General features: G+C 37.4%; 1 protein-coding gene across 2 annotated transcripts; it reads right to left on the reverse strand.

Moving 5' to 3' along the window:
- Positions 1-984: 984 nt before the first annotated feature.
- On the reverse strand, positions 985-20,963 carry LOC137944802 (TITAN-like protein). 2 transcript variants are annotated; one of them, XM_068790556.1, is made up of 8 exons: positions 20,746-20,963; positions 19,214-19,721; positions 19,013-19,139; positions 18,655-18,740; positions 18,429-18,548; positions 2,404-2,437; positions 1,878-2,308; positions 985-1,236 (listed from the first exon to the last, which is right to left on the reverse strand). In XM_068790556.1, exons 5-8 carry the CDS (start codon positions 18,504-18,506, stop codon positions 1,168-1,170), a joined length of 612 nt encoding a protein of 203 aa, XP_068646657.1. In that variant the 5' UTR covers positions 18,507-18,548; positions 18,655-18,740; positions 19,013-19,139; positions 19,214-19,721; positions 20,746-20,963; the 3' UTR covers positions 985-1,167. The 2 variants fall into 2 exon arrangements, with proteins under 2 accessions (XP_068646657.1, XP_068646656.1); XM_068790555.1 differs by having other exon boundaries at positions 19,013-19,721.
- Between the last annotated feature and the right edge of the window lie 6,119 nt (positions 20,964-27,082).

The following is a 27,082-nucleotide window of genomic DNA, read 5'->3' on the forward strand; positions in this document are numbered from 1 at the left end:
AATGCCTAAAAAATTCTTTCCAAATCTGCCTGGATAGGCCCCACTTTAAATTTCAAAAATTTGAACACATTAGCCAACCATCTGGATAGGCGTTCACTTCTGCGCCACCCTGGGCCGTGAGCGCACTTGGGTTGTGTGCATGTTTGACGATGTCAAAATTTTGTCTTTAATTCCTCTTCCCTTCCCAAAATGTTTAAAATGATAGGAAAAAACAAGTTTCTTTTTACTCCAATAGAAAGCCTCAAAACCCTTAGACTCCTCTTACTTTAAAAAATATTGAAAAAATAAGAAAAAGTAGTGTCATCTTAATCAGACTGAACCGACAATTCAATCCAATTGAACTAGAACCGGACCCTTTCATGGTTCTCATATAAGGAAAATGATTTTTAGCTTAAAACATGATTACCTGGCTGGTTGGCCTGGTTTGGATAAGAACCAGACCGGTAAGTTTGATTCGGTTCAATCATTTTCTTACAGAGAAATGGTGAAAAAAATATCAATAAAAAAGAGAATTCCAAGCCATGACAAGTACCTAGACAGAAAAAATGCAGTATTAGCCAATTGAACACTAAATAATGTCTAACTTCAACAAAATAACCTACATACAGAACATAAGAAGGTGGTCCAACTAATGGTTGAACCCTATCTAGCCTATTGGACCAAACCAGTAATCCTACCGGGCTGACTACTTGGTCAATTTTAGTAACATTAGGACAAGAGATTCCTGTTACTCCAATAGAAAATCGTGAAAAGTAAACCAATTTTAGAAAATCCACTCTCATAGCATATCTCTTGCACAAGTTAATTCTGCAACTTCTATCACTTTAATGAGTCAACGAATAAATAACCTTTAATTTATGTAACATTCCTATTAGTGCGCGAGACATGCAATCAGCGTAAATTTTCTAGAAAAATTAAATGTGTCACTGCACATGCCCTAGTGCTCAATTCATGCAAATATTATATATAAACGTGCATGCAACGCCAGACAGTCAATGATCATAGCTCGAGCCCGATTCCATGTAAAGAAAGGATTTGTTCACTGTTTTCTATCCATCATATTGGGGTTTTCCATGGGAAAAGATTCAGTAATGGCATTTGCACTGGTAGTTCTGTTAGTGTAGACCAGTGAACGTTATTGAGGCCAGAAGCAACTAAAAGGGAGAATTATACTGTGTTAGAAATTTCTTCCGGATGAACATTAACTGCACCATCGATTTCTCCTCCCTCCTTAAGCTGCACAGAATATGAAAATCAGTGAATACCAACACTAAGTTAGAAGTTAGTTTAATAGAAATATGTGACTTGAACTGAAAATGGAACACCCATGTAAGAACCGACTTTTGATAACTATGTAAAGCTTGCACTTTTACATTAATGGTGGTATATGTACTCAATGATCATTACTTAAAAGTAAATATTACCCCAGCCTGATATTCTTCAAAACCATAGTTGAAAATACTATTTACAGATCTATGTCATATATGTTGTATACACTAACACACCTATTGTTTATTCATCTTTTATCCTAGTAAAAAAATACTAACTATAGATGATGTTGTATCTGTTGTATAAGCAACAAAGTTAGGTTTGCATAATCAATTTTTCAAAAGAAAAAACAGAACACTTCGGATCTGTTTGGAACCCCGTGGAAAAGAAAAGAAAAGAAAATGAGAATTTGACCATTATTATTCTTAAAAATAGTTAGTGAAAAGAAAAATTTGATCATTATCTCATTTTCACTAACTATTTTTGGGAATAATAATGGTCAAATTCTCATTTTCTTTTCTTTTCTAAGGGTTCTAAACAGATCCTTCAAGTTTGAGCAGAGTATTTAGTCGACATGATCATTGGAAGAAGAAAAGTAGGAAACTTACCATTCGTTTGCTTATGTACGGTTCTATTTTCATTGGCTTCTCAGGTGGATGAATAGTGTTGAGCAGTGTCTGTTTCTCTATTTCAAACTCTTTCCTTGACTCCTTACGAGTCCCAGTTTGCCACACCCTACCAAAATTGGGTAGCCAACCAGAACCACAATGTTCAGTAACAAGCTCTCCTCTCTTCTCCATCTCAAGTTCTGCCTTTCTCCTTTCCGCCCATGCAGCTCCCACCCGCTTAAGATTTAATTTTCTAGTTCCTCTTGTTTGTTCCAAGGAGAAGGAGGCGGAGTCGTTTGTGCTTTTGTTTCCTCCAAGACTTATCTGATTCTCATCTTTCATCTCTAACCATGGGGGAGGAGCTCCAGTATGCACATTTGCTACAGGCTCTTCCGTTTGCATACGATGAACTTGAGTGAACCATTGTGATGCTAAACCAGGAAAACAGAACCACAAATTAAATTGCATGTTCGATGTGAAAAGTTAAAAGGCTCCATTAAGAGAGTGATTACAACGCTAACAGTACCCTGAATGCTAGCTCCTCCATTTGTCGCTTTTACCTGAACACAACCAATATTGTTAATAAGATGGTCATTGTTTTCAAGCCATTTGGGTATTAACACTATAATAGAACCAAATACTTTAAAAAGGCAAAATAAATCAAAGAATTTCATCAGAGACAGAATAACAGTTTTGCATTTAAGGGAGAAAAACCAAGGAAGTAGGGCAGCACAGGTGTGAGCATAAGAAGAATACAATGATGATGATGAGGAAGAGGAGAGACAGTAAATATTATGAACTTGACATCTTTACTCAGGAACCTAATAATTGACTAGGCCAAGCTTCCCTATAAGCGATCAGAGATAAGTATGCCTTAACTTTAAAAGAGACAAATTTAATGGATTATGCAAGGCTAGGACTAAAGAAACACAACCAACCACTGCACCAACTGATCATTTTACAAAAAAATTATTAATCGGTACAGAAGAATTTATGAATTACTGGCTTGTTTTACACACTTAAAGTTTTTTTTTTCCTTTGAAAAATTTTAACCACTTAATGTTGCTCCACATAATTTGATACCAAATATAAGGTAAAATTCTCAGCAATCTGAAAGGCTCAGTACAACAATCGAAAGTTTTGCACCACATACAAGCAGACGGTGGATGCTCTCTCAGGTATTTCATTATTCCTCTGACATATGCAGCCACCCTTTTTAATAGAAGTCTTCTTGAGACCATGCTTCGAGAATTTTACCATAAGATGAAATATAAAATTTCGTTTATCTAATCACTGTCTCTAACAGAAGACAATTCTTAGAACTTTTTACTCCTAAAACCTTTAAATGAGGTGATTTTTGTCACCTCAATAGAGTATCTTCTTCAGTAGCTGAAGCAGCCAAACACCTCTTTTATCTTCTTTAATTAAGGGCCAACTCTTTAGCAAGAAATAATAAGGCAAATATCTACTTGTCCGCACAAGTAATAAGGTTCCTTTGCTCAATATTTGAACCCTCATCAAGAGTGTGAAATAAGGGTCGGACTGTCTCTCTGAAGGTAGAAGAATGACTCGGGCCAAATCCTGGCCACTCAAAAAAAAAAAAAACTAAAAAATTCAGAAAAAATAACCAAAAAATAACAGAAATCAAATACTAACCAAATTATATAATATTTATTATGTCCACATTATGTTAGGTAAAATTACAATCCAGTAGTAAAAGATACATATCTGTCTCGATGAAAAAGTGTTTAATCTAATAGAACCCTCTCTTGATGTATAAAAGGATTGGTTTGCAAAAAGGTACAAGCATAAGTACAATAACAAAGGCTTTACAAAATATTAAGCGTCCTATCTCCAGTTTCGTCCATTGATTCAACCTCCATGAATAATCTTTGGTGGTACTGGAGTTGACCAAACAACTGGATCTGAATTTCCTTGATCGGCTAGTGGTTTTTACTTGTTTGCCACCGTGTGACATGTGATGAGTGAACTTTGATCTTGTCTTAGGTTTGACAGTATAAGGAGGTGTGAGGTTTGACTTGTAGAACATCTGCTTGTAGCGATCTCCTTAGCAAGATTTTTGCAAAGTTTCAGAAAAAAATACTTGAACATGTCGAAAGAAGTTGAACCAACAATCAGATTGTCTTCCTTGGTTGTATTGCAAGTCTACTTGATATTGATCACCGTATGACATTTGATGAGGATGATTTGATCTTGGGCTGGCACTTAACACTTTCAAGGGGTTTTGACAAAGTTGTCACAACAGTTTTTGCTTATTACAAGCTCTATAAGAATTTTGGCAAAAAAATTGGTATTTTTGGGAAAGATAATGTTTTTGCAGTTTCGGTAGAGTTTTCCTTCCTAAGTTTTACTTCCTTCCAGAGCTCCGGAATTTCTCCTCCAAAAGTTGTCTTTAAAGCCAAGGGGTTGTGGCTGTCCCTTGTTTATAGAGTGAGAAAAGTGGTTCAACTACCTCTAATTTATCCTCCATTATTTAATCTTCAACCCTTGACTAGTTCTATTTTCAAGGAAAGGATAAACATTTTTCATGACTCATTCAGTTTCTTACGAGAGGATGACATTTTATCTTCATATGAGATTAGAAGAAATTTGAAATGGTACCACAAATTTCCTTTAGTGGCATTCTCCTACAATGTCATGTTTCAATCTTATATGAGTGCGAGTTTCATCTTTTTGAAAAAAATGGGTCCATTTGCTGGGTTTCATACAAGGAAGGATTTTGCCACTCTATTGCGTGTTTCCCTTTGGGAAAATTGGAATTTGATCGCTCATATGTCTGGCCCTAGCAGAACTCTGAGTATGGCCATCTGGGATCCTCCCCCTTGCAACTACATTAAGCTGAATTTTGATGGTAGTGCTATTGGATGTTCTGGGCCGGCTGGAGTAGGCGGTGTGTTCAAAGGTCATAATGGAGACCCTATTCTTTCTTATATTGGTCCAGTGGGCATTGTCGATTCTAATACTGCTGAAGTTAGTGCTCTGTTGTTCATCCTCCAAATCTTCAGGGATCGTCTCCATGGCAAGTTAATCATTGAAGGTGACTCGAAGACGGTTATTAGTTGGTGTTCCAAAGACAACTTCCCCCCCTTGGCGCCACTGGCCCATCACTGATAGTATTGCTGACATTGTATCTTCTATTCATTGTAATTAGAATCTCATTCCTAGATCAACCAACTCTTTGGCTGATAAATTGGCAAAATTCAGAACTTCCCAGCAATCTCTCATTGTTTGGGAAGGCTTCCCTCCTTTGTAAATTGCTCTTTTAAGCTTTTGTCTTAATAAAAATCAGCATCATTTAAAAAAAAAAGAAAAAAAAAAATGAATCCATTTCTCCCTAATAGAATTTAGATAATCAAATCTAATCCAAGAGTTCCAAGAGTTCCAATTTGATTTTGATGATGACCCACATATTTGGCTTGATCTTAACAATTGATCAGGTCTTTTGATCCTTATCACTGATCAAGACTCTTATCTTTGACCAAAACTTTGACTTTAACCATCATTTGACTGTTCACCGAGCCTAGTACTCTTGATCGTTGGTCCATCTTTGATCAAAATATAAGATCTTGATTGCAAACTGGACTTATCATCTTGACCATCAATCAACTATTAGTGAGCTCGTTTAATTTCAATCTTTTGATTGTTTGTCAATTAAGATATGTAATTTTGACTGTTGATCAAAATCAATACCTAGCTAAAGTGGCATTCCTCCACAACAAGTTGTTGGAGGGAAACGCCCTGTTTATCTTGAATGTCAGCTAAATAATTAGTAAATCTTGGAATGTGATTCAACTTACATTGTATTTGGAAAATTAAAATACATATATCCTCATATAACTCCCAACGCCGCCAAGGAGGTTTTGAAGGCTTTGTACACCAATTGATAATTACTTTTGAATCGCCTTCAACGCAGAGAACACCCTCCATCTTTTGCTTGAAGAGTTTCAGCCCATTGTACAGCCCGTGTAACTCAACATTTGTTGAAGCTGATATACCAATCGGACCCGCATATGATAAAAGAAGGTTCCCATTTTCCTCATGAATCACTCCTCCAAAACCCGTAGGCCCTGGGCATCCAAACGCACTTCCGTCGAAGTTTAATTTAAAGTACCCTATTGGAGGTCGAGACCATGCCATAATAGGAGGTCTAGGTGGAAAGGACATTTCTACAATAAGTCGCCACTTTCCACGCAAGTTTGATCCTTATAAGTTACAAAATTCCTTTTGTAAGAGTACCCAAGAGGATACTTGCCCAACGATTCTATTACATAGAATTTTCCAACGAAGAGATTTTTGATTAATTTTTCTGTTGTTTCTCACTTTCCATAAATTCCAAACCATGTACCCAACACGACAAGAAATTAGTATTTTCCCCAGTTTGGGAAGACAAGCACTTATAGCAGTGGAGATTGTGTCGTGTAGGGATTGCGAAGGGCAATATTGTAACCCAATCTTGTTCATTAGTTCGGTCCAGACCAAGTGGGCATATTCGCAATGCAAAAGGGTATGATCAGCAGTTTCAAGAGAGGAATTACATAATGGGCACAATGGGTCCGGGACATTATTTCCACGTCGAATTAATGCGTCGGAGGTTAAGATTTTTTTCCGGCAAGCGTTCCAAATGAAAAACTTTGCACGAAGTGGAATATGTATAGACCATGCAAAAGCAGCTAGATGAGCTGGTTGATGTGCTTGGGGAGAGATCATGAAGTGATAGGCAGAAGCCGGTTCTCTAATATCCTCCTCACGTTGAAGATGGAATTGATCCAAAGGAAAGAGATAAAGTAATAAAGGATAATGTGGAGGTGGTTGAACCACCCCTCCCACTCTATAAATAAGGGACTTTATGCAATTGGAGAACTAGTGTGGACAGAAATGCTACCGTCTAGGAGAGAAAATTCTTTTAGCCACACCAACATCAGACACCCTAAATCCTATCCAAGCTCTGTCAAAATCTTAACATAGAGCTTCCAATCAGCAAAAATTTTGCCACAACTCTATCACATTCCTTGAAGCTGTCAAACGCAATACAAGATCAATTCCTCAACCAAACAAGGAAGTTGACTCAATAATTGGTTCAAACTCTTTTAGGCACTCATAAACGATCTTCTAGGAGAAATTCCACCACAAAGCTTGCAACAAGCAAAAACTCTGCTGCAATTCCCTCTCATATTTTCTTGAGATTGTCAAAACATTACTTGAGACTAAATTCCTTGTCACTAGTTGCAGCCAACAGCAAGTCCAAACTGCTAGCCTATTGAAAAGACCCAAATCAAGTTGTTAGTTGATCTGAGGGACCAACAAAAGTTGTTCGTGGATTTCAAATTAAAGGAGAAAACTCAAAAATCAAACTCCTACACTTTCATACTTTGTAATTTCTTTACGTAGTTGTACTTATGATCAGACCTCTTTGTGGACCAATCCCTTTGTAGATTGACAATCATTAACATCTTTGATCTAAATATCTAATCCTCCTAGTGACGTTGAAACTAAATGAACTAGTTGTTTTGATTGCTTAAAAATCACAATTTACTCAACTTGAATTATATGATTTTTTTTCTTTGAGAGCAATCAGATAATACTTTAAGAAAGTTTAGAAAGGGCAAAAGTACAAAAGAGAGTAGGAACAACCAATCAAAATGGAACAAAGCAAGCTATAAAAAACACCAAAAATGAGGAAAAAAGAAGCTAGAATCCAGCCAAAACAATAACACCAAGATTATATGATATTAACCATGCAGAAAAAAACTTTCAGTGTTTCTTTCAGATCCAAACTTTATATTCATCTCATTAGAGATGATTTTAAATAGTAATGGTCTAGATTGCAAGGTCAAAGAAAACAAAAAATAGGAGAATAATGAAAAGAGAAGACAGACTGAAAGAGAGCGTTGAGTTGGTTTTCATTAGGTCTAAAGATGAACCCTCTCTTCTTATTAACTCAAGTGGTTTGAGATCTAATTACACAATTACCCCTCTTGAACATAACACCTTACAACTTCCTAACCACATCTCTAAAGAATATAAAAACTAAATCATAGACTCATCTCAACATTCTAAACATGACAATACTCTCACTGAAGTACGCAACCAATGTAAGATGACTAAAATACCCTTACATTACATTTTAACAGCCCCCCACAAGCTGGAGTGTATATGTCTAAGAGCCCCGGCTTGTTACAAAATGTCCCAAACTCACGTTTACCTAAGACTTTAGGAACGATATCAGCAACTTAATCACTAGACCAGACATAGGAGCTAACAACTTCTTTTCTCATTATTATATCTCGAATGAAGTGGCAATCAACCTCTACATGTTTGGTTCTTTCATAAAATAATGGATTGGCTGTAATGAAAATAGTTGCCTTGTTACCAAAATACATGGTCATAGGTTTTGCAACACATAAATTTTAACTCCTAAAGAACATATCTGACCCACTTCAACTTGCTTACAAAATGAGTCATAGCTCTATACTCAGCTTCTATACTAGAACGAGCCACCACATTTTGTTTTTTGCTCTTCCAGCTTACCAAGTTTCCTCCTACAAACACACAATAACCAGTCGTAAACTTCCTATCAAACTTGGATCCAACATAGTCTGCACCTGCAAAAGCTTCTATCTTGCAATGATTATGAGGTTAAAAAAACCACCCTTTTCTAGGTGACACCTTCAAGTATCTCAATATGCTCAGAGCAGCCTCCAAATGGATTTGGCGTAGATCTTCCATAAATTGACTTACCACACTTACGAAAAATGATATATCAGGACAAACAACTGTCACATAAATCAATTTTCCAACTAACCTTCTATACATTATTTTGCCTTTGAGTTCGTAATTGCTTTCATGAAGATCATTGCCAACTTTCTTAGATGTCTTTGTGGGTTTCGCACCTAATAAGTCATACTCCAGTAGCAGATAAGTAACTTCCTTTGTGTTAAGACAACTCACGCCTTGCTTCTAGCAACTTCTATCCCAAGGAATTTTTTAAAGGACCCAAATCTTTGATCTGAAAAGGTTTAGCAAGGTGCTCCTTTACTACCTCAATTCCTTTTGTATCACTCCCTGACAAGATGATATCATCAACATAACTACGTAATACTATAATTCCAAATTCCAACATCATGTAAACCCCCATCCACCTTTCTGTCTCCGCCGCCCCCGGGACAAAACAACACGTGTCACCCCCCTATCTTCTCTCGAGCCCCCCAGAAATCTCCTTCCCCATCAATTGTCTTTTCGGTCCGGGCATTAAATACCTCGAAACCCACGCCTGACAGATATGACCAGTTGACGGTCTTGTGTCCAAACTTCCGTCAGTCTCCATATCTCCCTTGAGCCCCACACAACACCACCCCCATAACCCCTGCCATCGAATCCAATCCAAAAATATCCTTCACTTTTCCCAAACCTGCCACAAAGTTCTCTTCGATGGTTCCCACTTGTCACAAATCAGGATGGGAAATCTGCCCGTACAAAACTACGGCTACCCAGAAAAGTACATCTCCCATCCAAAAATCATTCACCTGGATTGACGCTTGTCAATCCGACAACTCCCCCAAATCAGATACCGCCTGGAGCCCCGTTTCTTCTCTTCCCAATCACCCCCCCCAATCGCATATAAATATCACCCCCAAATGTTATCTTTCCCCCATCCCAATACAAATCTTCAACCCAAACCCCAACATGGAAGCGTCAAGTTCCAAAACCAAAACTCCCTCCACCCCCTCTTCCGAAATAGCCAACCCCAAAACAGAAAAAAGATCTTTAGTTACCCCTTTCACTTTTACCTACTCCAGAAAAAAGAGAAAGGGCAAAGCAAAAGTTACCTCCCCCCAGAAAATCAAGTCCCCACTCCTACCCTCCCACTATCATCAACAGACTTTATGTCTGCTTACTACCCGGGTACCCAGTCGCAGCCTCTGCCCCAACCTGAGTATGCTTCCCCACACCCAACAACAAACTTTCTGTCTCCTTACTTCCCGGGTACCCAGCAACTGCCCCATTCCCAGCACCAGCCCCTACCGGAGGATGATCTCCTCCTATTTCTGGAAGAACAAGAAGTAGATCTTCCACCGGAAGAATACAACGAATTAGCCGAACTTGCGTGGATTTTCAGCTCCTACCACCACGAGGCTTCTCACCAACGGGAGAAGGATCTCAACTACTAGTTTCTAAATGATCATCATGTCATGGAATGTCAAAGGAATTGGTTCACATTCTAAGTGCGCCACCATCAAAGCAGCCCTTTTGGAATGTAAGACAAAAATTGTAGTTCTTGTTGAAACGAAGCTGCAAAATTTTGATTACTCTATTGCTCGCGAGTTATGGTATGGCTCGGACCCTGCGTGGGCAACGGTCGATGCTATTGGGCACTCGGGTGGCATTCTTGTCATCTGGGACCCAAAAGCTGTAGACGCTAATCTCTGCCAGTTGGGTCAATACTCCATTGGCATTCGTTTCCACGATTATTTTTTGAGCACTTCGTGGGCTCTAGTGGGTGTGTATGGTCCGACTAGGCCTACTAATCGAGTCTCTTTCTGGGAGCAATTATTTCAACTAGTCCATTTATGGGATCTGCCTTGGCTTCTAGCCGGTGATTTTAACTCCATTTTACTCTGCTATGAAAAAAGCCCTCCCGCGCCCAGAACTACTTCTGCCATGAGAGCCTTCTCTGACCTCATTTGTAGTCTCTAACTTTCAGAAATCTCTCTGTCCGGAAAAAAATACACTTGGTCAAATGGCCAATCTCCTCCAATCCTTTCAAAGTTGGACCCTTTTTCTGTTAACAATGAATGGCTCAATCTTTTCCCAAATGCATTTGGCCAAGTCCTCAACAAAGTCGGTTTTGATCATTGGCCTATTCAAATTAACACCCTCCCCCCTGCCTGGGGGTGCTTTCCCTTCCACTTTGAAAACTCTTGGACTCTATTGGAAGTTTTCAACTCTTCCATTCCGGTCTAGTGGCAAGAATTGGATCATCACCCTAACCCTGGCTGGAAACTCTCCCTTAAATTGAAAGCTCTGAAGTCGAAGATCCGTTTGTGGTCTTTCTCTCATCATGCTGTTGCTGCTTTTTGGAAGGATTTGGTTCGTAGTTGCATCTCGGAACTCGACCTACTCGAAGAGGAAAGGTCCATTTCTCTCTCTGATTTAATCCTTAGAAGTCAATTAAATTCTGAACTTTCTAATCTGCTTCGCTGCGAAACTGTTTGCTGGAAACAGCGTGCAAGATTTCGCTAGATGGCCGAGGGGGATGGAAATACAAAGTTTTTCCATGCTATTGCCTCGGCCAGATTGAGGGTTAACCGTATCACTTCCCTCTGTCACGGAGACCAAGTGATTACGAATAACCCCTCTATCTCTAATAACTTTGTGAAATTTTTCTCAGAACTGTATTCCGAAGAGCGCTTTAATCGGCCGAAGCTGCCCCAACTCGATAATCTGAGAATCTCTTCGTCTAAGGCAATTGACTTGGAAAAGCATTTCAGCACAGAAGAAATAGATTGGGCAGCAATGGGGCTTCTGAAAGATAAAGCGCCTGGACCGGATGGTTTTAATGGTGAGTTTTACCACAAATATTGGGATACCATTAAATCGGATGTTTATGCGTTTGTCCAAAATTTCCACCAAGTCGGCATCACTCATAAGGCAATAGGTGCTTCCTTTATTGCCCTGATCCCAAAAAAATCTCCCGCCAATCTTCCACAAGACTTTAGACCCATCAGTCTCACCACAAGTTACTATAAAATCATAGCCCGTCTGCTTGCTAATCGTCTTCAGACCCACCTCTCCAAAATTATAAGCCCCTGCCAAAGTGTCTCTATCCGGGATCAAAATATCTTAGATTCTGCCATGGCAGCCCATGAACTCCTAGACACCTTCAAAAAATCTAATAGGCCAAGATTCATCCTGAAAATTGATTTTGAAAAGGCCTTTGACCGAGCAAACTAGAAGCTAATTAATTACCTTTTGGATTGGGTTTTGGGACTCGGTGAAAATTTTGGATGAGAAGTTGTATCTCCTCTCCATACTTTTTTGTCCTAGTAAATGGGATTCCTTGCAATTATTTCAAAGCTACGAGGGGAATTAGACAAGGTGACCCACTGTCACCATTTCTCTTCACTCTCTTGGAGAAGCATCTTGCTTCTATGGTCCGATTTGCCAAAAGAACGGGTTAGCTTAATCCTATCTCAAATGACCATGGCCAGGATATTCCGTTATTGCAGTATGCTGACGACACTATTTTTTTCGAAGAAGGTACCTTGTGTCAAATCTCCCACTTGAAAACTCTGCTAAACCTCTTTGAGTTGTCTTCTGGACAGAAGGTAAGTTGGGCTAAATCATCCATTTTGGGTTTCAATATTGATCCTTCTATTCTAAATTCCATGGCTAACTACTTGGGTTGTAAAGTTGCCTCCCCTCCAGGCACGTATTTGGGACTTCCTCTTTCTCCTGTCTTACCCTCAAAATCTGCTTGGCACCCAGTCATTGAGTAACTTGAAGGTAGACTTGCCTCCTGGAGAGGGAAGTTCTTGTCCAAAGCTGGTAAACTTACTTTTATTAAGTCTTGTTTACACGGTATTCCGTCCTATTTTCTATCCTTGTACCGTTGCCCTGTCTCTGTTAGATAGAGAATAGAGTTTTTAAAACGAAGATTTTTATGGGATGGGCAAAATGGTAAAAGAAAATATTGCCTAGTGAAATGGGTTGATGTTTGTAAACCTTTTGCTAAGGGTGGCCTTGGGATTCGCAACACTGCAACAACAAGCTCTGCTCTGTTTATGAAGTGGATCTAGAAATTTAATATGTTCCCGTCTCTGATTTGGCAGAATATAGTGGCGGGTAAAGCAGACAAGTCCTTTGGATGGTGGACAGAAGGAGGAAGGTATAACAGATTATCTCCTGTCTGGAAAAAAATAGCTAGTTTGTTGCCTGTTTACAAAAACGCTGTCAAGAGTTACATTGGATCTAGCAGTAGGACAAGTTTTTGGACAGATTGGTGGGTAGGCTAGGCTACTTTAAATTCTAGCTATGGTCAAATTTTCTCTCTTGCCAGAAACAAGGAGGCTAATATTTCAGTAGTCGGGCAGAATTCTTGTGAGCGGAATTTAAACCTCCGAAGAGCTTTGACAGAAGAAGAAACCCTTGAACTCATCACGAGACTATCTTCGATTTGTATCAAAAATGCTCCAAACACCCTGATATGGACTCCTTATCCCAAAGGTACGTTTTCTACTTCAACTGCCTATAAAGCTCTTCTCTCTCCCCCTCCTGCTCAATCCTGCCACCCATCAGCTATTGCGTGGTCCTTACACGTACCTCCAAGAGCAAATTTTTTTATCTGGACAGCATGCCAAAACAAAATCTTGACCTCTGATTCGCTAATGCGCCGGGGAACGCATGTTTTGGATCCCCTGTGCCAGTTTTGCCTGACCTCCACTGAAACTGCGGACCATATATTACTGCGTTGTAATTATGCTCACTCGGTTTGGACTAAACTCATCAGTAAAATTGGCCTGCAATACTGCTCCTCCCAAAATCTCATATATACAATTCATACGATTACAAAGGCTAATCTCCCTATACTTGGAAAGCTATTAATCTCCTGCTGCGTTGGTCACATCATCTGGGCCCTATGGAAAGACAGGAATAACAAAAAGTTTAATAGAAAATCTCTTTCTGAAAATATTCTTAGCAACCGAATTGTTGGGCAAGTTACTTCCTGGATTCATATGAGAAAAGAATTTAAAAATCTCGAAGGAATCAACATACGAGAAAATTGGGATCTTGTTGCAAAAATGTCTCAATTCCCCCACCCTTTGATTATGGAAACTTGGTCTCTTCCCCCAATTGGTTATTTTAAATTGAATTTCAATGGAAGCGCGTTGGGCTGTCCGGGGCCTGTTGGATATGAAGGGGTTATTCATAACGATAAAGGAAATCTTCTCTTCTCTTTTTTCGGGCCAATCGGGATATCAAATTCAACTAGAGCCGAGCTGTCTGGTTTGTTTAATGGCCTAAAATTATTTCATCAGAGGATGTTAGGACCTTTATATGTCGAAGGCGATTCTCAAGTTGTCATCAATTGGTGTAAGAAGACATGCAAACCTCCTTGGCGGCACTGGGATCTTTTTTATGATATGTGTGCTTTAATTTCTCGATTACAATGTATGTGGAATTATATTCCTAGATCCGCTAATCACTTAGCATAGTCAGGCTAAACTAGGTGTTTTTCTCCAACATCTTGTTGTGGAGGAAGGTCATGTTTAGCAAGATTTGTATTTTTTCTCTCAGTAATATATTCACAATCTTCTCAAAAAAAAAAAATACTATAATTCCAAATAACTGCTTCCTAACAAAAAAAAAAAAAGAGATCATTGTGACTCCAAAAGAACCCAAAAGATATTACTACCTGGCTGAACTTCTCAAACCGTGTCCGAGGACTCTGTTTGAGTCCATAAATTGCCTTACATAATCTGCACGCCTTTTCAGTCTCCCCCTTGAGCAACATACCCAGAATGTTGCTCCATATAGACCTCCCCTTCTAAATTTCCATGTAAGAAGGCATTGTTAATGTCCAACTGATACAAGGACCATTCCTTGTTAATGCCAATAGATACAAGAATGCGAACAAAAGTCAATCTAGCAACAGGGAAGAAGGCCTCAAAAACATCGATGTCATTGGTTTGAGTTCCCCTTGGCTACCAATTTAGCTTTATATTGGTTAATAGATCCATCCGCTCTATACTTCACAATGTACACCCAACAATATCTCAATATTGTAGCATCAAAAAGTGGATCACACAAACCCATGTACCTCTTACACGTAGCACCTCCATCTCAACATCCATAGCATGCTTCTAGGGAGGAGACAAGATAGCATCCTATACTGAAGATGGAATAGTAAAGGAAAACAAAGACAATGAATGTCTAATGGACAATACTTACACCCTTATGAAGTGTAATAGGAAGATCTAAATTAGTTACCTCAAGTGTTGTGGAAAACGGGATCTTGGAATAGGCAAGAGAAAGGGAACCTGCATTGGATTATGAATAGTTTTTTGTTTTTGATATACTTATAAGGGCTTTAGTGTAGTAATAGATGGTAGCTAGTCAGGAACATCCTCCATAGGAATAGGAATAACAATTCTTGTATCTGCAAGAGATGGAGGTAACTTCTTGTCGGAGATAGAAAAGAAATGAACATCTTCAAAGAATGTTACATCGGCAAATACAAATGTCTTTCTAGTGGATAGGCGAAAACATTTATATCCCTTCTGTGTATGAGACAAAAAGACACAATGAGAGTCAACTCAAGAGGGGTCGTGTTTAGACCCAACAAGAGCCAACTCAATGCTCTCTTTTAGCCTCTCTTCTCTCCTTTCCTTCTAGTCTCTTTATTACTCTCCTATTTTTGTTTTCTTTCATGGTATGAGAGCAATAGGATCCTGATTTCGAACCCGTGAAAAACTTTATCTTCCTTTTTTTACCACAACAACTCTTCAGAGAAGGGGGTTTTAGGATTTGCTACTGATTGAGAGTCAAGATTTAATTTTTCTAGTTTCTTTCTGTGCCATAACTCTAGGGTTGATGGTTCATGGTGCCAATTGAGTAGTTCTAGGGCTAATTAGTGCCCTAGGAGGGTTTTGACTTAGGATTATCCCATTTGCAGTGTGCGCAGGGTACTAGCCCGTTGGGCATTTCTGACTCAACATTGGGTGAGCTTCATGGCCTTTTCAATGGGCTCCATATTAGAGACAATTGTGGAGGCCCTCTTCACATTGAAGGAGTCTCGAAGGTGGTTATTGTATGGTGCGATAGTGCATTCGCGCCCCCCCCCCCCCCCCCCCATGGCACCATTGAGACACTTTTCTGGAGATTCTTGATATTGCCTCTCAATTTTCTTGTATTTGGTCTCACATTCTGAGATCCACAAATTCGACAGCTGATGTGTTTGCCAAGCAGGAAGCAACCCTCCAATCTCTTGTTGTTAGAGTTTTTCTCCCCCGATTTCTGTATTGTTCTCTCTCTGTTAATATATACATCATTTAAAAAAAAAAAAAAAAACTAGCCCTATGCCTAGTGCCAACACCATCTTTAAGGAGGCTGACATCAGCCAATTTCTTGAAATTTTTGGTGGTTTAAGGCTGAAATTACCCTTGTTGAAGGTGTTCTGCATATTACTAGTTGGAATTTGAGTTTTTTTAATCAAACCCTAATAGTTGAGGTGGGGCCCACATAGACAGCACAAGCATCTATCTGAGGTGACTTTAATCTAGGCTGTCATTTATTATTTATGGTTGATTTTGATGAAATAATCACTCCCTAAGAGAATTTGAAAGTTCACAAGGGAAAGATACCATCACTAAGGAAAAGTTTGGTCAGGATTATCTCAGTTGGTCTAAGTCAGCATGTATCTATCTTAAGGTTAAATAGAAGACAAAAGTCATTAGAGATGATCCACCAATTCCTATTACAGATGATTGGGAAGCTAAAAGAGTCAAGTCATGACCTATTTACTCAATAGTATGGACTCCAATTGAGGAGTTAGATCATGAACTATGAGACAAACAAGGAAATGTGGATGTCTTTGGAAACCTTATAAGCACAAGAAAGCAATTCATCTAGGGTGTATGAGTTATATGTTAAATTGTTCAATCTTAAGAGAGTTGAAGAACAATTACTGATTACTATAGTGAGTGACAAAGCATCTGGCAGAAAATTAGTGTCTTTCACCCTTTTACCACAGTCGAAAAGGAGCTTCAGGAACCACAGGGGCAAATACAAGTTTCTAATTTTTAGATGGCTTGGAACCAGAATTTGATGCAGTCCAGGCTTAGTTATTTGCCTCAGATGACATCCCATCACTCTCTAAAGCCTTTAACAAAGTTATGCTAGCAGAGACAACAGTTATATCCAAGGATAATTAAGAAGTAAAAGATGTTGATGCAACTGCACTTGACACTCAAGGACGGTAAGAATCTGTACAAGGCCGTGATGGCTCAAGTCAAGGGAGAGCTCAGAGTGATGGTAGAGGTGACAGAAGTGTTCATTGTGGACGAACAAATCGTTTTTCAGATAAGTGCTGGAACAAGTTTGGTAAGCCCGCATGGACTAACTCTTCTATTTAGGACAACACCGAGCCGCCTTCCAGTCGAGCAGTGGGCATACAACCTAGCCTTGATACCATGAAAGAAGACAAAAATGGGAGAATAATGAAGAGAAAAGAAGGAAAGAAGGGGAGAAGAGAGACTGAAAGACAGCATTGAGTTGGCTCTCCTTGGGGTCGAAAGAGGACCCCTCTTGCTTCTTATTAACTTAAGTGGTTTGAGACATAATTACAAAATTATCCCTCTTGAACATAACTCCTAACTTCCTAACCACATCTCTAAACAATATAAAAACTGAAATCATAGACTCATCTCAACATTCTAAACATGACTGTACTATCACTGAAGTACACGACCAATGTAAAATAACTAAACTACCCTTACACCACACTTTAACACTACGGAACATAATTTTGATGGTACTAATGGCTTTGATCATACGCTACTCTGCACTTGTGTAGTAAAACACAAGCTCATTGTCCGAATCGCATGAAAATCCTACTTAGGCATAATTCCTCAAAGATAGAATCATGTAAGTTTTTAATAGATAAGCTAATCACTTAAATAGGAAAAAAAATGGAAGTTGAAGAATTGAACGTGAGCTTCACAATGCATAGTTTTTAAACAGCAAAGTGAACTGACCAAACAAATTGTCCAATTCACCTGATCTAGACCAGGAAGCTGTTGAATCCAGACTTCTTGACCTGGGTCAACACTCCAAAAACACAATTCTACTCAGATATCCATGTTTCCATCAACAACAATAAGGAAGTATACCATACAACATTGCCATTTGCGTATTCTAGTTACTTGTGGATACCACAATTAAAAAAAGTTAGATCGCTTGACAAGAAAGGTTTAGCAGTAGCCTCTCCAAAAATGTTTTAAGGCCAACTCTCCATAAAATGTTTTGAGGCCAACTTTCTCAGGCTTCTTAATCTTGAAGATGAACCTAGGGCTCACCATTTTCCTTTTAATTCTGTGAAAAACAGTGAAATGAAATTGTTTCCTCACATCTGGGTTTGTAGTATTCAATTAAGGGAGTCCCACAGTAAGTTTCTCCCAATCACTAACCACAGGATAGTGAGATTGGATCTTCAACAAGATGACCAGAGATAATTTTAGAGAGTCCAAGATAGTAGAATCCTTCATTTGTGTGTCTCTGTCTAATGGAACAAAGGTGGTTGAGCAAAAATTCTCAAACATTTATATATCATCAGAGCTGGACTTCAACAAGTAGTTGTCTGCCATTGATGAAATCTATGTGAAACTTAAAAGCGTAATGCAAAAAGAATTCAAGTAATTTCATAGTTCATTCATAACCCTGTAGCCGGTTTGTGGGATAGAAATTCTGAAAAAAAGGAAAAAAACAAAATCCATACATAACTACAAACAGTTTATTAAAGTGATTAAGCAGTACCTTTCCGACGGCAGAAGAGCAACCAGCTGATCCACTTGAACCTTTGACTATGGAACATATACTAGATCCCACACCCATAGATTCAACAAATTCTGTATGAGATACCAGATGGCTCTCATTTGTATGACATTGTAAAGGCAAAACACCAGAAACACTTGATTGAAAGGAGTACGAAGAAATTTCTTTTAAACTACTGATATTAACAGAGGTATGTTCATTGTGGATATCTTTTGTAGGTCCTGCCACACTTGCAATTGATCCACTGTCTGGTGAAATAGCTGGCATCTTTAATGATCTACATCGGCTTTCCCACTGCAATGGTCATGAAGAACTGGTGACTATGCAAATTAATTTTAGCAAAGCAAGCCCATAAGGTCTGATGAATTCTAAAGCCTCATGATGCAAAATAAAAAACATTTCCATGCATAAACACATTCTCTAACTCCTTTAGGTCACTACTTGAATGCTACTCTCTCTTCTCTCTCAGTTAATTATCTTTCGCATATACACCCATAAAACTCCACAACATTTTAAGTGCAAGTAACAACACACACACACTCAACGACCAAAAGGAAAACCATTACCTTTTCAAAATCCTTTTCCAGTATCCTAAAAGAATCGACCTTGTCTTTTCCCCCGCCATTCCTCCAAAGGAAATCCCTAACACTCTTCAAATGCTCCAAGCTTGCCAAATGTTTGATTGCATTCTCACTAGAAAAAAGACAAAAATAATAGGAAAAAATGAACAAAAAAGGAGCAAGAGAAGGCAGGGCATAAAAACATACCAAGCAAAGGCACTCCTGCTTTCTATTATGTCAAAATCACAAAAGATACACCAGAGATGAGTGCCAGAAGCATGCGCTGGATGAAGAGTAGAAGGGTATTTGATAAAAAATCGGATATCAGATAATTTCTGGGCAAAACGGGAGAGGAGGGCAGTGAGAGCCTTTTTGTGATTTGGGAAGTAAATATGACGACGATCGTCAGAGTGATTTAGCTTGCAGACTTTGCAGAAGTCAAATTGCTTGATCCCTTTCTGCTGTCTCTGATTCTTGAGCTGATTAGTCATTCTCTCCCACTGTAGTAAGATAGACAGACTGATGCAACAAAGATGAGTGAAACAGATGAAGTCGAACTAATTAAAGTCTGGAGATGGGTTCTTAGAGGCAGGTTTTGCTGCTGTCCTCACAAGGCTCTGGTACAATTACATATCAGGATTGCCTAAATGCACATTATGTTCACTATCTTCTTCTGCTTCTCCTCAGCATCTTTATCATTCTGCCCCTTTTCAACCTGAAAGTTCCAAAGGAAATTGAGATTCGGTTTGAGAAAAAGGAAAAGAGAATTTGAGACTCTGTTAGTCCCAACGATGTGAATGAGTATACCACGAAAAGGTGGACATGCATTTATTGGTTATGAGTTTCTAGGAAACTAAGAAACTCGAATATAATCAGTCCCCCATTAGAAAACTACCTGGAAATATAACCTATTTCTCCTTACATTAGTGCTTTCTTCCTATCAAAAGATTGAAAAGTAGTTACTAAGAATTCCTATTGGCATCAATCTTGTGCCTAGTCTCAAAAAAAAAAAAAAAAAAAAAAAAAGAAAATTGAGAAGCAAGCAGATAAAATCTTGTTCACTTATCCTCTAAGCCAACAAAAAATGGAACGCCATCTGAGAAAAGGTTGCAGCTGGCAGTTAAAAATTCAGTGTTCTCAAGTTTCAAAAAAGAGGATAAGACCACAAAGTAAAAGAACAAATGATTTCAAATTAGTAGAGAATATCAAATAACTCCAATTTCGATTGCAATTGTCTGCTTCACCAACTCTTTACATGTAAGTCAATAAAAGAGGTCCGAATGCAAAGAGCCCCTGAGAAAATTTCTTCGCCTATCCCACAGAACAAATAAAGACACAAAAATAAATTGCTGATAAGTGTCTAACAAACGAGAAAATTTTAAAACATTCTTCTTCTTGGCCGAGGATAGTAAAAGAGGAAAGCACGCAAGAGAAGATGGTGACAATGAGAAAACAACAATGGAAACCGCTGAGAGAAGAAAAAAGGTAGATAAGCCTTGAATTATGGACAATAATCAACATATTTAGATAAAAGTAAGTGCAAGAGAAGCCGGGACTAGAAGTAGGATAAAATTTAAAAAAACAAAAATAAAACAGAGAAATTCACAGAGAAAGGAGAAGGGAGAGAAGGGAGAAACTGGAGAGAAAGGTGTGGAGATAGATCGAATAGACACAGCGATAAACGGGAGAAACTAGAGAGGGAGAAGTCAGATGGGGCATGAGAGAGATTTGAAACATACCTAAGGACCTAGCTCAAACGAGCTATTTGGAAGAGCGAATGGCGTCAAACTCTACTTTCAGAATCATCTATTCCTGGTTTCTTTTCTTGTCCTAATAACATGTCAGAGAACCGGGGAGAGGATATAGGACAATTGTGCAGGGCCTTTCTGAAACTCGTAGAAGAGGAAAGACGGGCAAAGAGGATTTTGTCTTGTCGATGCCATTCCGTTTGAACACCGGGAAGTTCATATCATTTTTCGTTTCTATCAGTATCCCAATAAAGAGTAAAACAGTATAAATTTAGATTTAAATTGGTACCGCTGATCCGATACGAAAAACTATTTTGTGTAAAACACACCAAATGGTTATCTCAGCCATTTGATTATGATTGGATAACTAAGATAGCCATTGATCCAACATTTGAGATAGTCGTTGATCATGATCAGAAGATTAAGATAGCCATTTCGCATTTTCACACTAAATGAATTTTCGTATTGGATAAGCCCTCTTAAATTGTTACATAAAAGTTACGATAAAATTGGCATTTAAGTTAGTCTAACCTAGTACTTTAAGAGAAGCTGCAAAATGGTTTGAGACTTAGAATGCATGTTAAAAGAAGTCTTCATCACCCTTCCTATTGAATCTATGGCTTAGGAACATGTTGCAAAATCCAAGACTAACAAAGTGAACTTGTAGTGCTCTTAGTTATTGCATATTAAAGTTACTATGTGTGGAAGAGTGTTTGTTATTTACTTATGTGGTTGTGGTTAGGGTATAAGATGGTATGTCACATTCTATAGAAGATACTAAGTTGTTTTACTTTTATTAGTGCACAAAACTTTTCATTTCCAGCCTTATTTGTGGTTGTCCTGATTACCAATTGCCTCCCACTATTGACTAAGTCCACTAAGTTAGAGTTATGACATCAACATTTTCATGACAACCCAGATAGGCGACTTGTTTTTTTAATCATTGACCATTGTTTGTTGCATCTCCTTTACTTTGATGACATTTAAGTATTTTTAGTTTTCTTTGTCAAAGATGATCAAATGATCTTTAAGTTGCAAGAGGAGACTTGGATTGTTTATACTAATATCTATAACCTACAAAAAAAAATAAAAAAAAAATGAATTGTACCCCATTGTTGGAATTGTGGTTTCAAAACTAAGGTTTTAATTTATGAGAATTTAGTGATCTAACTTTAGCTTTTTTTATTAGTAGTTTATTCCATAATCAAGTTCAATTTGTTTTATTAGTTTCTCTATTACACTCAAAACTGCTATGGCATTAAGGCTTGAGGTTTAATGTAAGCTAACAAAATCTATAGAAAGGCCAATACAGTGAATAATGGTCAATACGTCTCCCTCTAGTGGTTGATGCTAACTTCAACTTATCCAAAAAGTCTATAAAATCCTCCAAGCTCTTACAAGTGACGCACGCTAAAGCACTTGTCTAACCGAAAAGACCAAACTTATCATTTGTAAAATAATTTCTTCGTCTATTCATTGTATCATGCCCCAATATCTAACTTGCAGAATATCAAGCATGACAAAACCTCTTTTGAATGTTGCATTTTTTTTCGGATTAAAATCCTTGTTGGTTATTTGCAACATCAAGGTACATCTATCTATGTCCAACTTTCAAAAATCCTACTTGAAATCCATTAACATTAATTCACAAAGAATGACCTAATAACAATTGTCCTTCCCCTTGTCACATATATGTTTATACATGTCCCAATATCTCTTCTTAAAAACTCTATACCTTATATTAATTTATAACAGTCAAAAAATAAAAACATGTACCATTCCACCTTCTCAGATCTTCTATGGATGGCAATACTTCAATGTCTGTATAATAGACAAGCCACACGAGTCCATTACTCTAGGTTGTTTGCCTAGTAAGTCCTATTCATGGTCATTTGAAAATTTCAAGAACCATGATCAAGGAAATTCATATCCATTGTAGTCAATAAACAAATAAAATGCAATACTTATAACACTAAATCATTGTATACTATAATCAACCCTTTAAGCATTCCACATTCCTAAAACCAAGCAATTATAATTACTAACATCTTACCAACTACCAAACCCTATTCATAATGAAGGCTAAAAAACAATAATTACAACCCAAACAAGGAACATATAAGTCATTAAACGACAACCTAGGCTATAAGTCAATAGCATGATACATTGGTATTACAAAACAAATACATTTACTTATCATACACACATTCCATGTTACTATCCAAAATGTTTTATGTCTTTTGTATACAAATATACCCTCATTGGTCATTCAATGAGGTCTTTATTCCTTTTTGTAGATGAGGCACATTATTCTCAAGGCTGAACTTAAAATATCACTCTTATAAATTTATTAGTTATATATTCTTATCCCCCAATTGGAGTCCCAAAAGGGATCCTAATCTTTCCCACTTGGCGTCCCAACAGGGTCCATATCATCTTGTCAATATTCTAATGAGGTCCATGTAATCATCTTCTAGTTGCCTAGAGATACATCAGCCCTAGAGTCAAACTTTCCTAAATTTTCTTTTGGTTTTTTTCAGTACAAATATTTTGCATCCAAAGGTTCTAAATATATGTTATGTTGGGAAGGGTGCCTGTGTACAACTCATATGGAGTTTTGTTGAGAAGGGGCTTAATAATAACTCAATTTGTGATGTGGCAAGTTGTATTTACAACTTCGACCCATAGTCTACGTGGCAAATTGTATGCATGTAGCATAGCCTTTGCCGTTTCAATTAGAGTAATATTTTTCCTCTCAAGGACATTATTTCGTTGATGGGTAGAAAATGTATGGTCTATACTATGTCATGTGCAATGTTCCTCGAAGTATTAATTTTTAAATTCTCCTCTATGGTCACTCCTAATTTTGATAATGTTGTTTTTAAATTATCCTCTATGGCCACTCCTAATTTTGATAATGTTGTAATCTTGCTCATTTTGGACTTTTCACATAGCTTAGCGAAGGCTGGAACTGCATCATCTTTTTTGGCTAGAAACATTGTCTTTGTGGGTTTATCGAGTCAACTCATAGAATAACTGATTGTTTTTATCTTCCCTAGTATTATATTTTTGTTATTATTTCTTCCAATGAATAACTGATTTCATGGTGTATGATGTTAATTTGTAGGGCCTTCTCTCACGATTACAAAAGTTTAGAGAAGAAGAAAGAGAAATTGGGGAAGAGATAAAGAAGAGGAAGAAGAAAAACCCTAGTTCGTGGGAGAGAGGAGGAGAAAGAAAGCAATCACAAGAGAGAATTTAGAGCTAAGAAAGGCTAGATTTGGATGCTTTAACCCACTCCCTTTGGGTTGTATTTATAGTTGTAGGAAGATGTTTATAATGTCAATAATTCCCTTAGGGTTACACCCCTTAAAGAAAAAAAGATACACACCAGCTTGTATAATTACAAAGTTATGCTACCTTTTATTGGAGAGCTATCCTATTTACCCTTATGCCATCCTCCAAAGTGTGGATGTCATTATAACACTACCCCTCAAGTTGGTGCACATATATTATAAATTCCTAATTTTGTACAAGAGTCAGGAAAAGTTGTTGGTGTTACGATTTTAGTGAAGATGTCTGCAAGTTAATTTCTTAAAAGAAAGTGATAAAATTTTCTCTAGCTTGTAGTTTTTCTCTCATATAATAGCAGTCAACTTTGATATGCTTGTTTTTTTTAAATGGAAAATTGGATTTGTGGTAATATGAATTGTTGTTTGATTGTCATAGTGAAGTTGCATAGGTGCCTTAGAAGAAAATCCCAATTTTGATAACAAGGATTTAAGCTACATCATCTCACCTATAACATGATTCATAGCTTGATATTATGCTTCTGCACTGGATAGAGCTATAATAGATTGTTTTTTTCTTAACAAGGTAGCCAAGTTGCCATCAATAATTTTGCAATAATCGAAAGTGGATTTTTTTCATCTGGAGAACCAGCCTACTCTACATCTACAAACCCTTCAATAGTAACATGCCTATGGTTTTTTTAGAATAATTCTTGTCTTGGACTTTTCTTGAGATATCTCAAGATTCTCTCCAAGGCTGGCCAATGTGATATCTAAGGATTATGCATAAATTAACTAACGATACTTACTATAAAATAAATATCTGACTGATTTACAGTAAGATAAATTAGTTTTTCAATGTCTTTGGAATCTTCCCATATTTACCTTATCTCCTGCTTCAGATTGCAACTTAACATTTGGGTCCATAGGAGAATCAAGGGGCTTAGTTACGACCCAACATACATGTTTCTTTCAATAAATATAACACATATTTTCTTTGTGATAAAATGACCCCATGTCTGATTGCAAAACTTCAATGCCAAAAATATTTTTAACAATCCAAAATATTTGGTCTTAAATACTTTTCTAAGTTCATCTTTGGTCATCTTTGGTCTTTTGAATTTTAATTTCTCACTTCCGATCAAGATAACGTCATCCACATAAACGGCTATAAGAACGACACCAAAACTAGTGTGTTTGACAAATAAAGAATGATCATTTTAACATTTCAAGAATTTAAGTACTCTACAAAGTTTTTTCAAACCATGTTCGATGGGGATTGTTTAAACCATAAATAGATTTCTAAAGTTTGCATAGTTTCTCCCCTTATCTCCACTACGGAAAACATTTTTAATGTCTAATTAATGGAGATCCCATTAAAGGTTGCAGCAAGGAAAAGAAGAACACATACTAAGTTAAGGTGAGCTATCGAAGAAAATGTTTCTACATGATCAATGCCATATGACTGAATGTATCATTTAGCTACTAACTTGTTTAGACGGGTTATACTACCATTTGTATTCTATTTTACAGTGAAAGGCCACTTAAACCCAAAAAAAATCTTTTTGGATGGTAAGTGAGTGAGGTCCCAAGTGTGGTTGGCATAAATGACAGTCATCTCTTCTTCCATAGTGGCTCTTCATCTTGGATGTTATAAAACTTTTTGATAATCTTTAAGAAGAAAAACAAAGGAGATGGCTACTAGAATGGAACTACAACTCAAAGATAAGCAATGAGTAGAGGAAAATTTTGAAATAGGATGAAAAGTAGTGGGTCATGGAGTAAATACATGATCAAGATTCTTTTAAGAGAGCAATGAGACGAATATCATACTGAAGGCCAGAAGTGATGGAAGGACTAGTAGGAGAACTTACCTCAGAAAGAACAGATTGCCCAAGTGATTGGTGGGATAGTGGAGAAGAAGGAAAACTATCTTCCTCATTCGGATGAAGCAATTCTTGGTCCAATGGCGCAAGAAGTCTAGGTAATTTAGATGGGGATAAGAATTAAATGAGAAGTTTTACTGAGGATAAAAAGGGTTGATCTTAAAAAAAAGTTACATTAGCAAATACAAAGTTGCAATCAATCCCGAATGATAACATATACATTCTTTTTTTATTTTTTGCATATACAAGGAAGATTCATTTGAAGGCTCATGCATCGAGTTTGTTTTGACTTGGATTGAAATTGTGCAAAAAACAAACACACACAAATATTTTAGTAGGAAGGGAAAATGGATTTGTGTGAAGGAGTAGAGAGATAGATGAAGAGTTTTGTAAAATCGTAGAGGGCATTCAATTTATGAGATAACAAGTGGTGAGAACAACATATGACTAGTAAAATTAAAGAGCACATGCCACTTCTAACACGTCTTATTTTCTTTCTGTTACATCATTCTGTTGAAGTGTATAAGCATATTAAGTTTGGTGAATATTGCCCTTTCTATTTACAAAATGATTGAAGGAGTAAGAGAGATACTCTTTTGCATTATTTAACCAAAATACCTTTATTTTTTCTAAAATTGAATTTCAACCATAGCATAGAATGTAAAAATGTTAAGGAGTGATCCTTCATTAATAACAATCAAGTGACAAGGAAATAATTATCCACAAAGATGACAAAATATCAAGAATGAGAAATATTCGATATATTAAGAGGCCCACACATTATAATGGATCAAATCAGAAGAACTATTACTAGAGTCATCTTGACAACAAGAAAAAAATACTTCTTTGATGTTTACTGAATAGACAAAACTCACATGGTAATTGTTTAATGGAATGTAAAGCTAGAATAAGAGATTGTCAAGTAGGTAAATATAGGTGACCTAACCTATTGTACCATTAAACTACTTTTTTTTTGGGTCGTAACAAGTACTGAGATGATCTTAGTTGCAAGGTAGTAGAGTCGTTCTTTTTCATGGCATCCATCAATCACATGTTTGGTTTGGAAGTCTTAAAATTATATAACATCCAAAATTTTTTAGTAAGTTTACTTATTAACATGAGGCTCAAAGGAAAATTGAGGAACAAAGAGAA

The sequence above is a fragment of the Aristolochia californica genome, unplaced genomic scaffold, assembly GCF_029961685.1.
Source record: "Aristolochia californica isolate CCGP_79_NKW_82.1479 unplaced genomic scaffold, dmAriCali1.0.hap1 SCAF_11, whole genome shotgun sequence".
NCBI classification, from domain to species: Eukaryota; Viridiplantae; Streptophyta; class Magnoliopsida; order Piperales; family Aristolochiaceae; genus Aristolochia; species Aristolochia californica.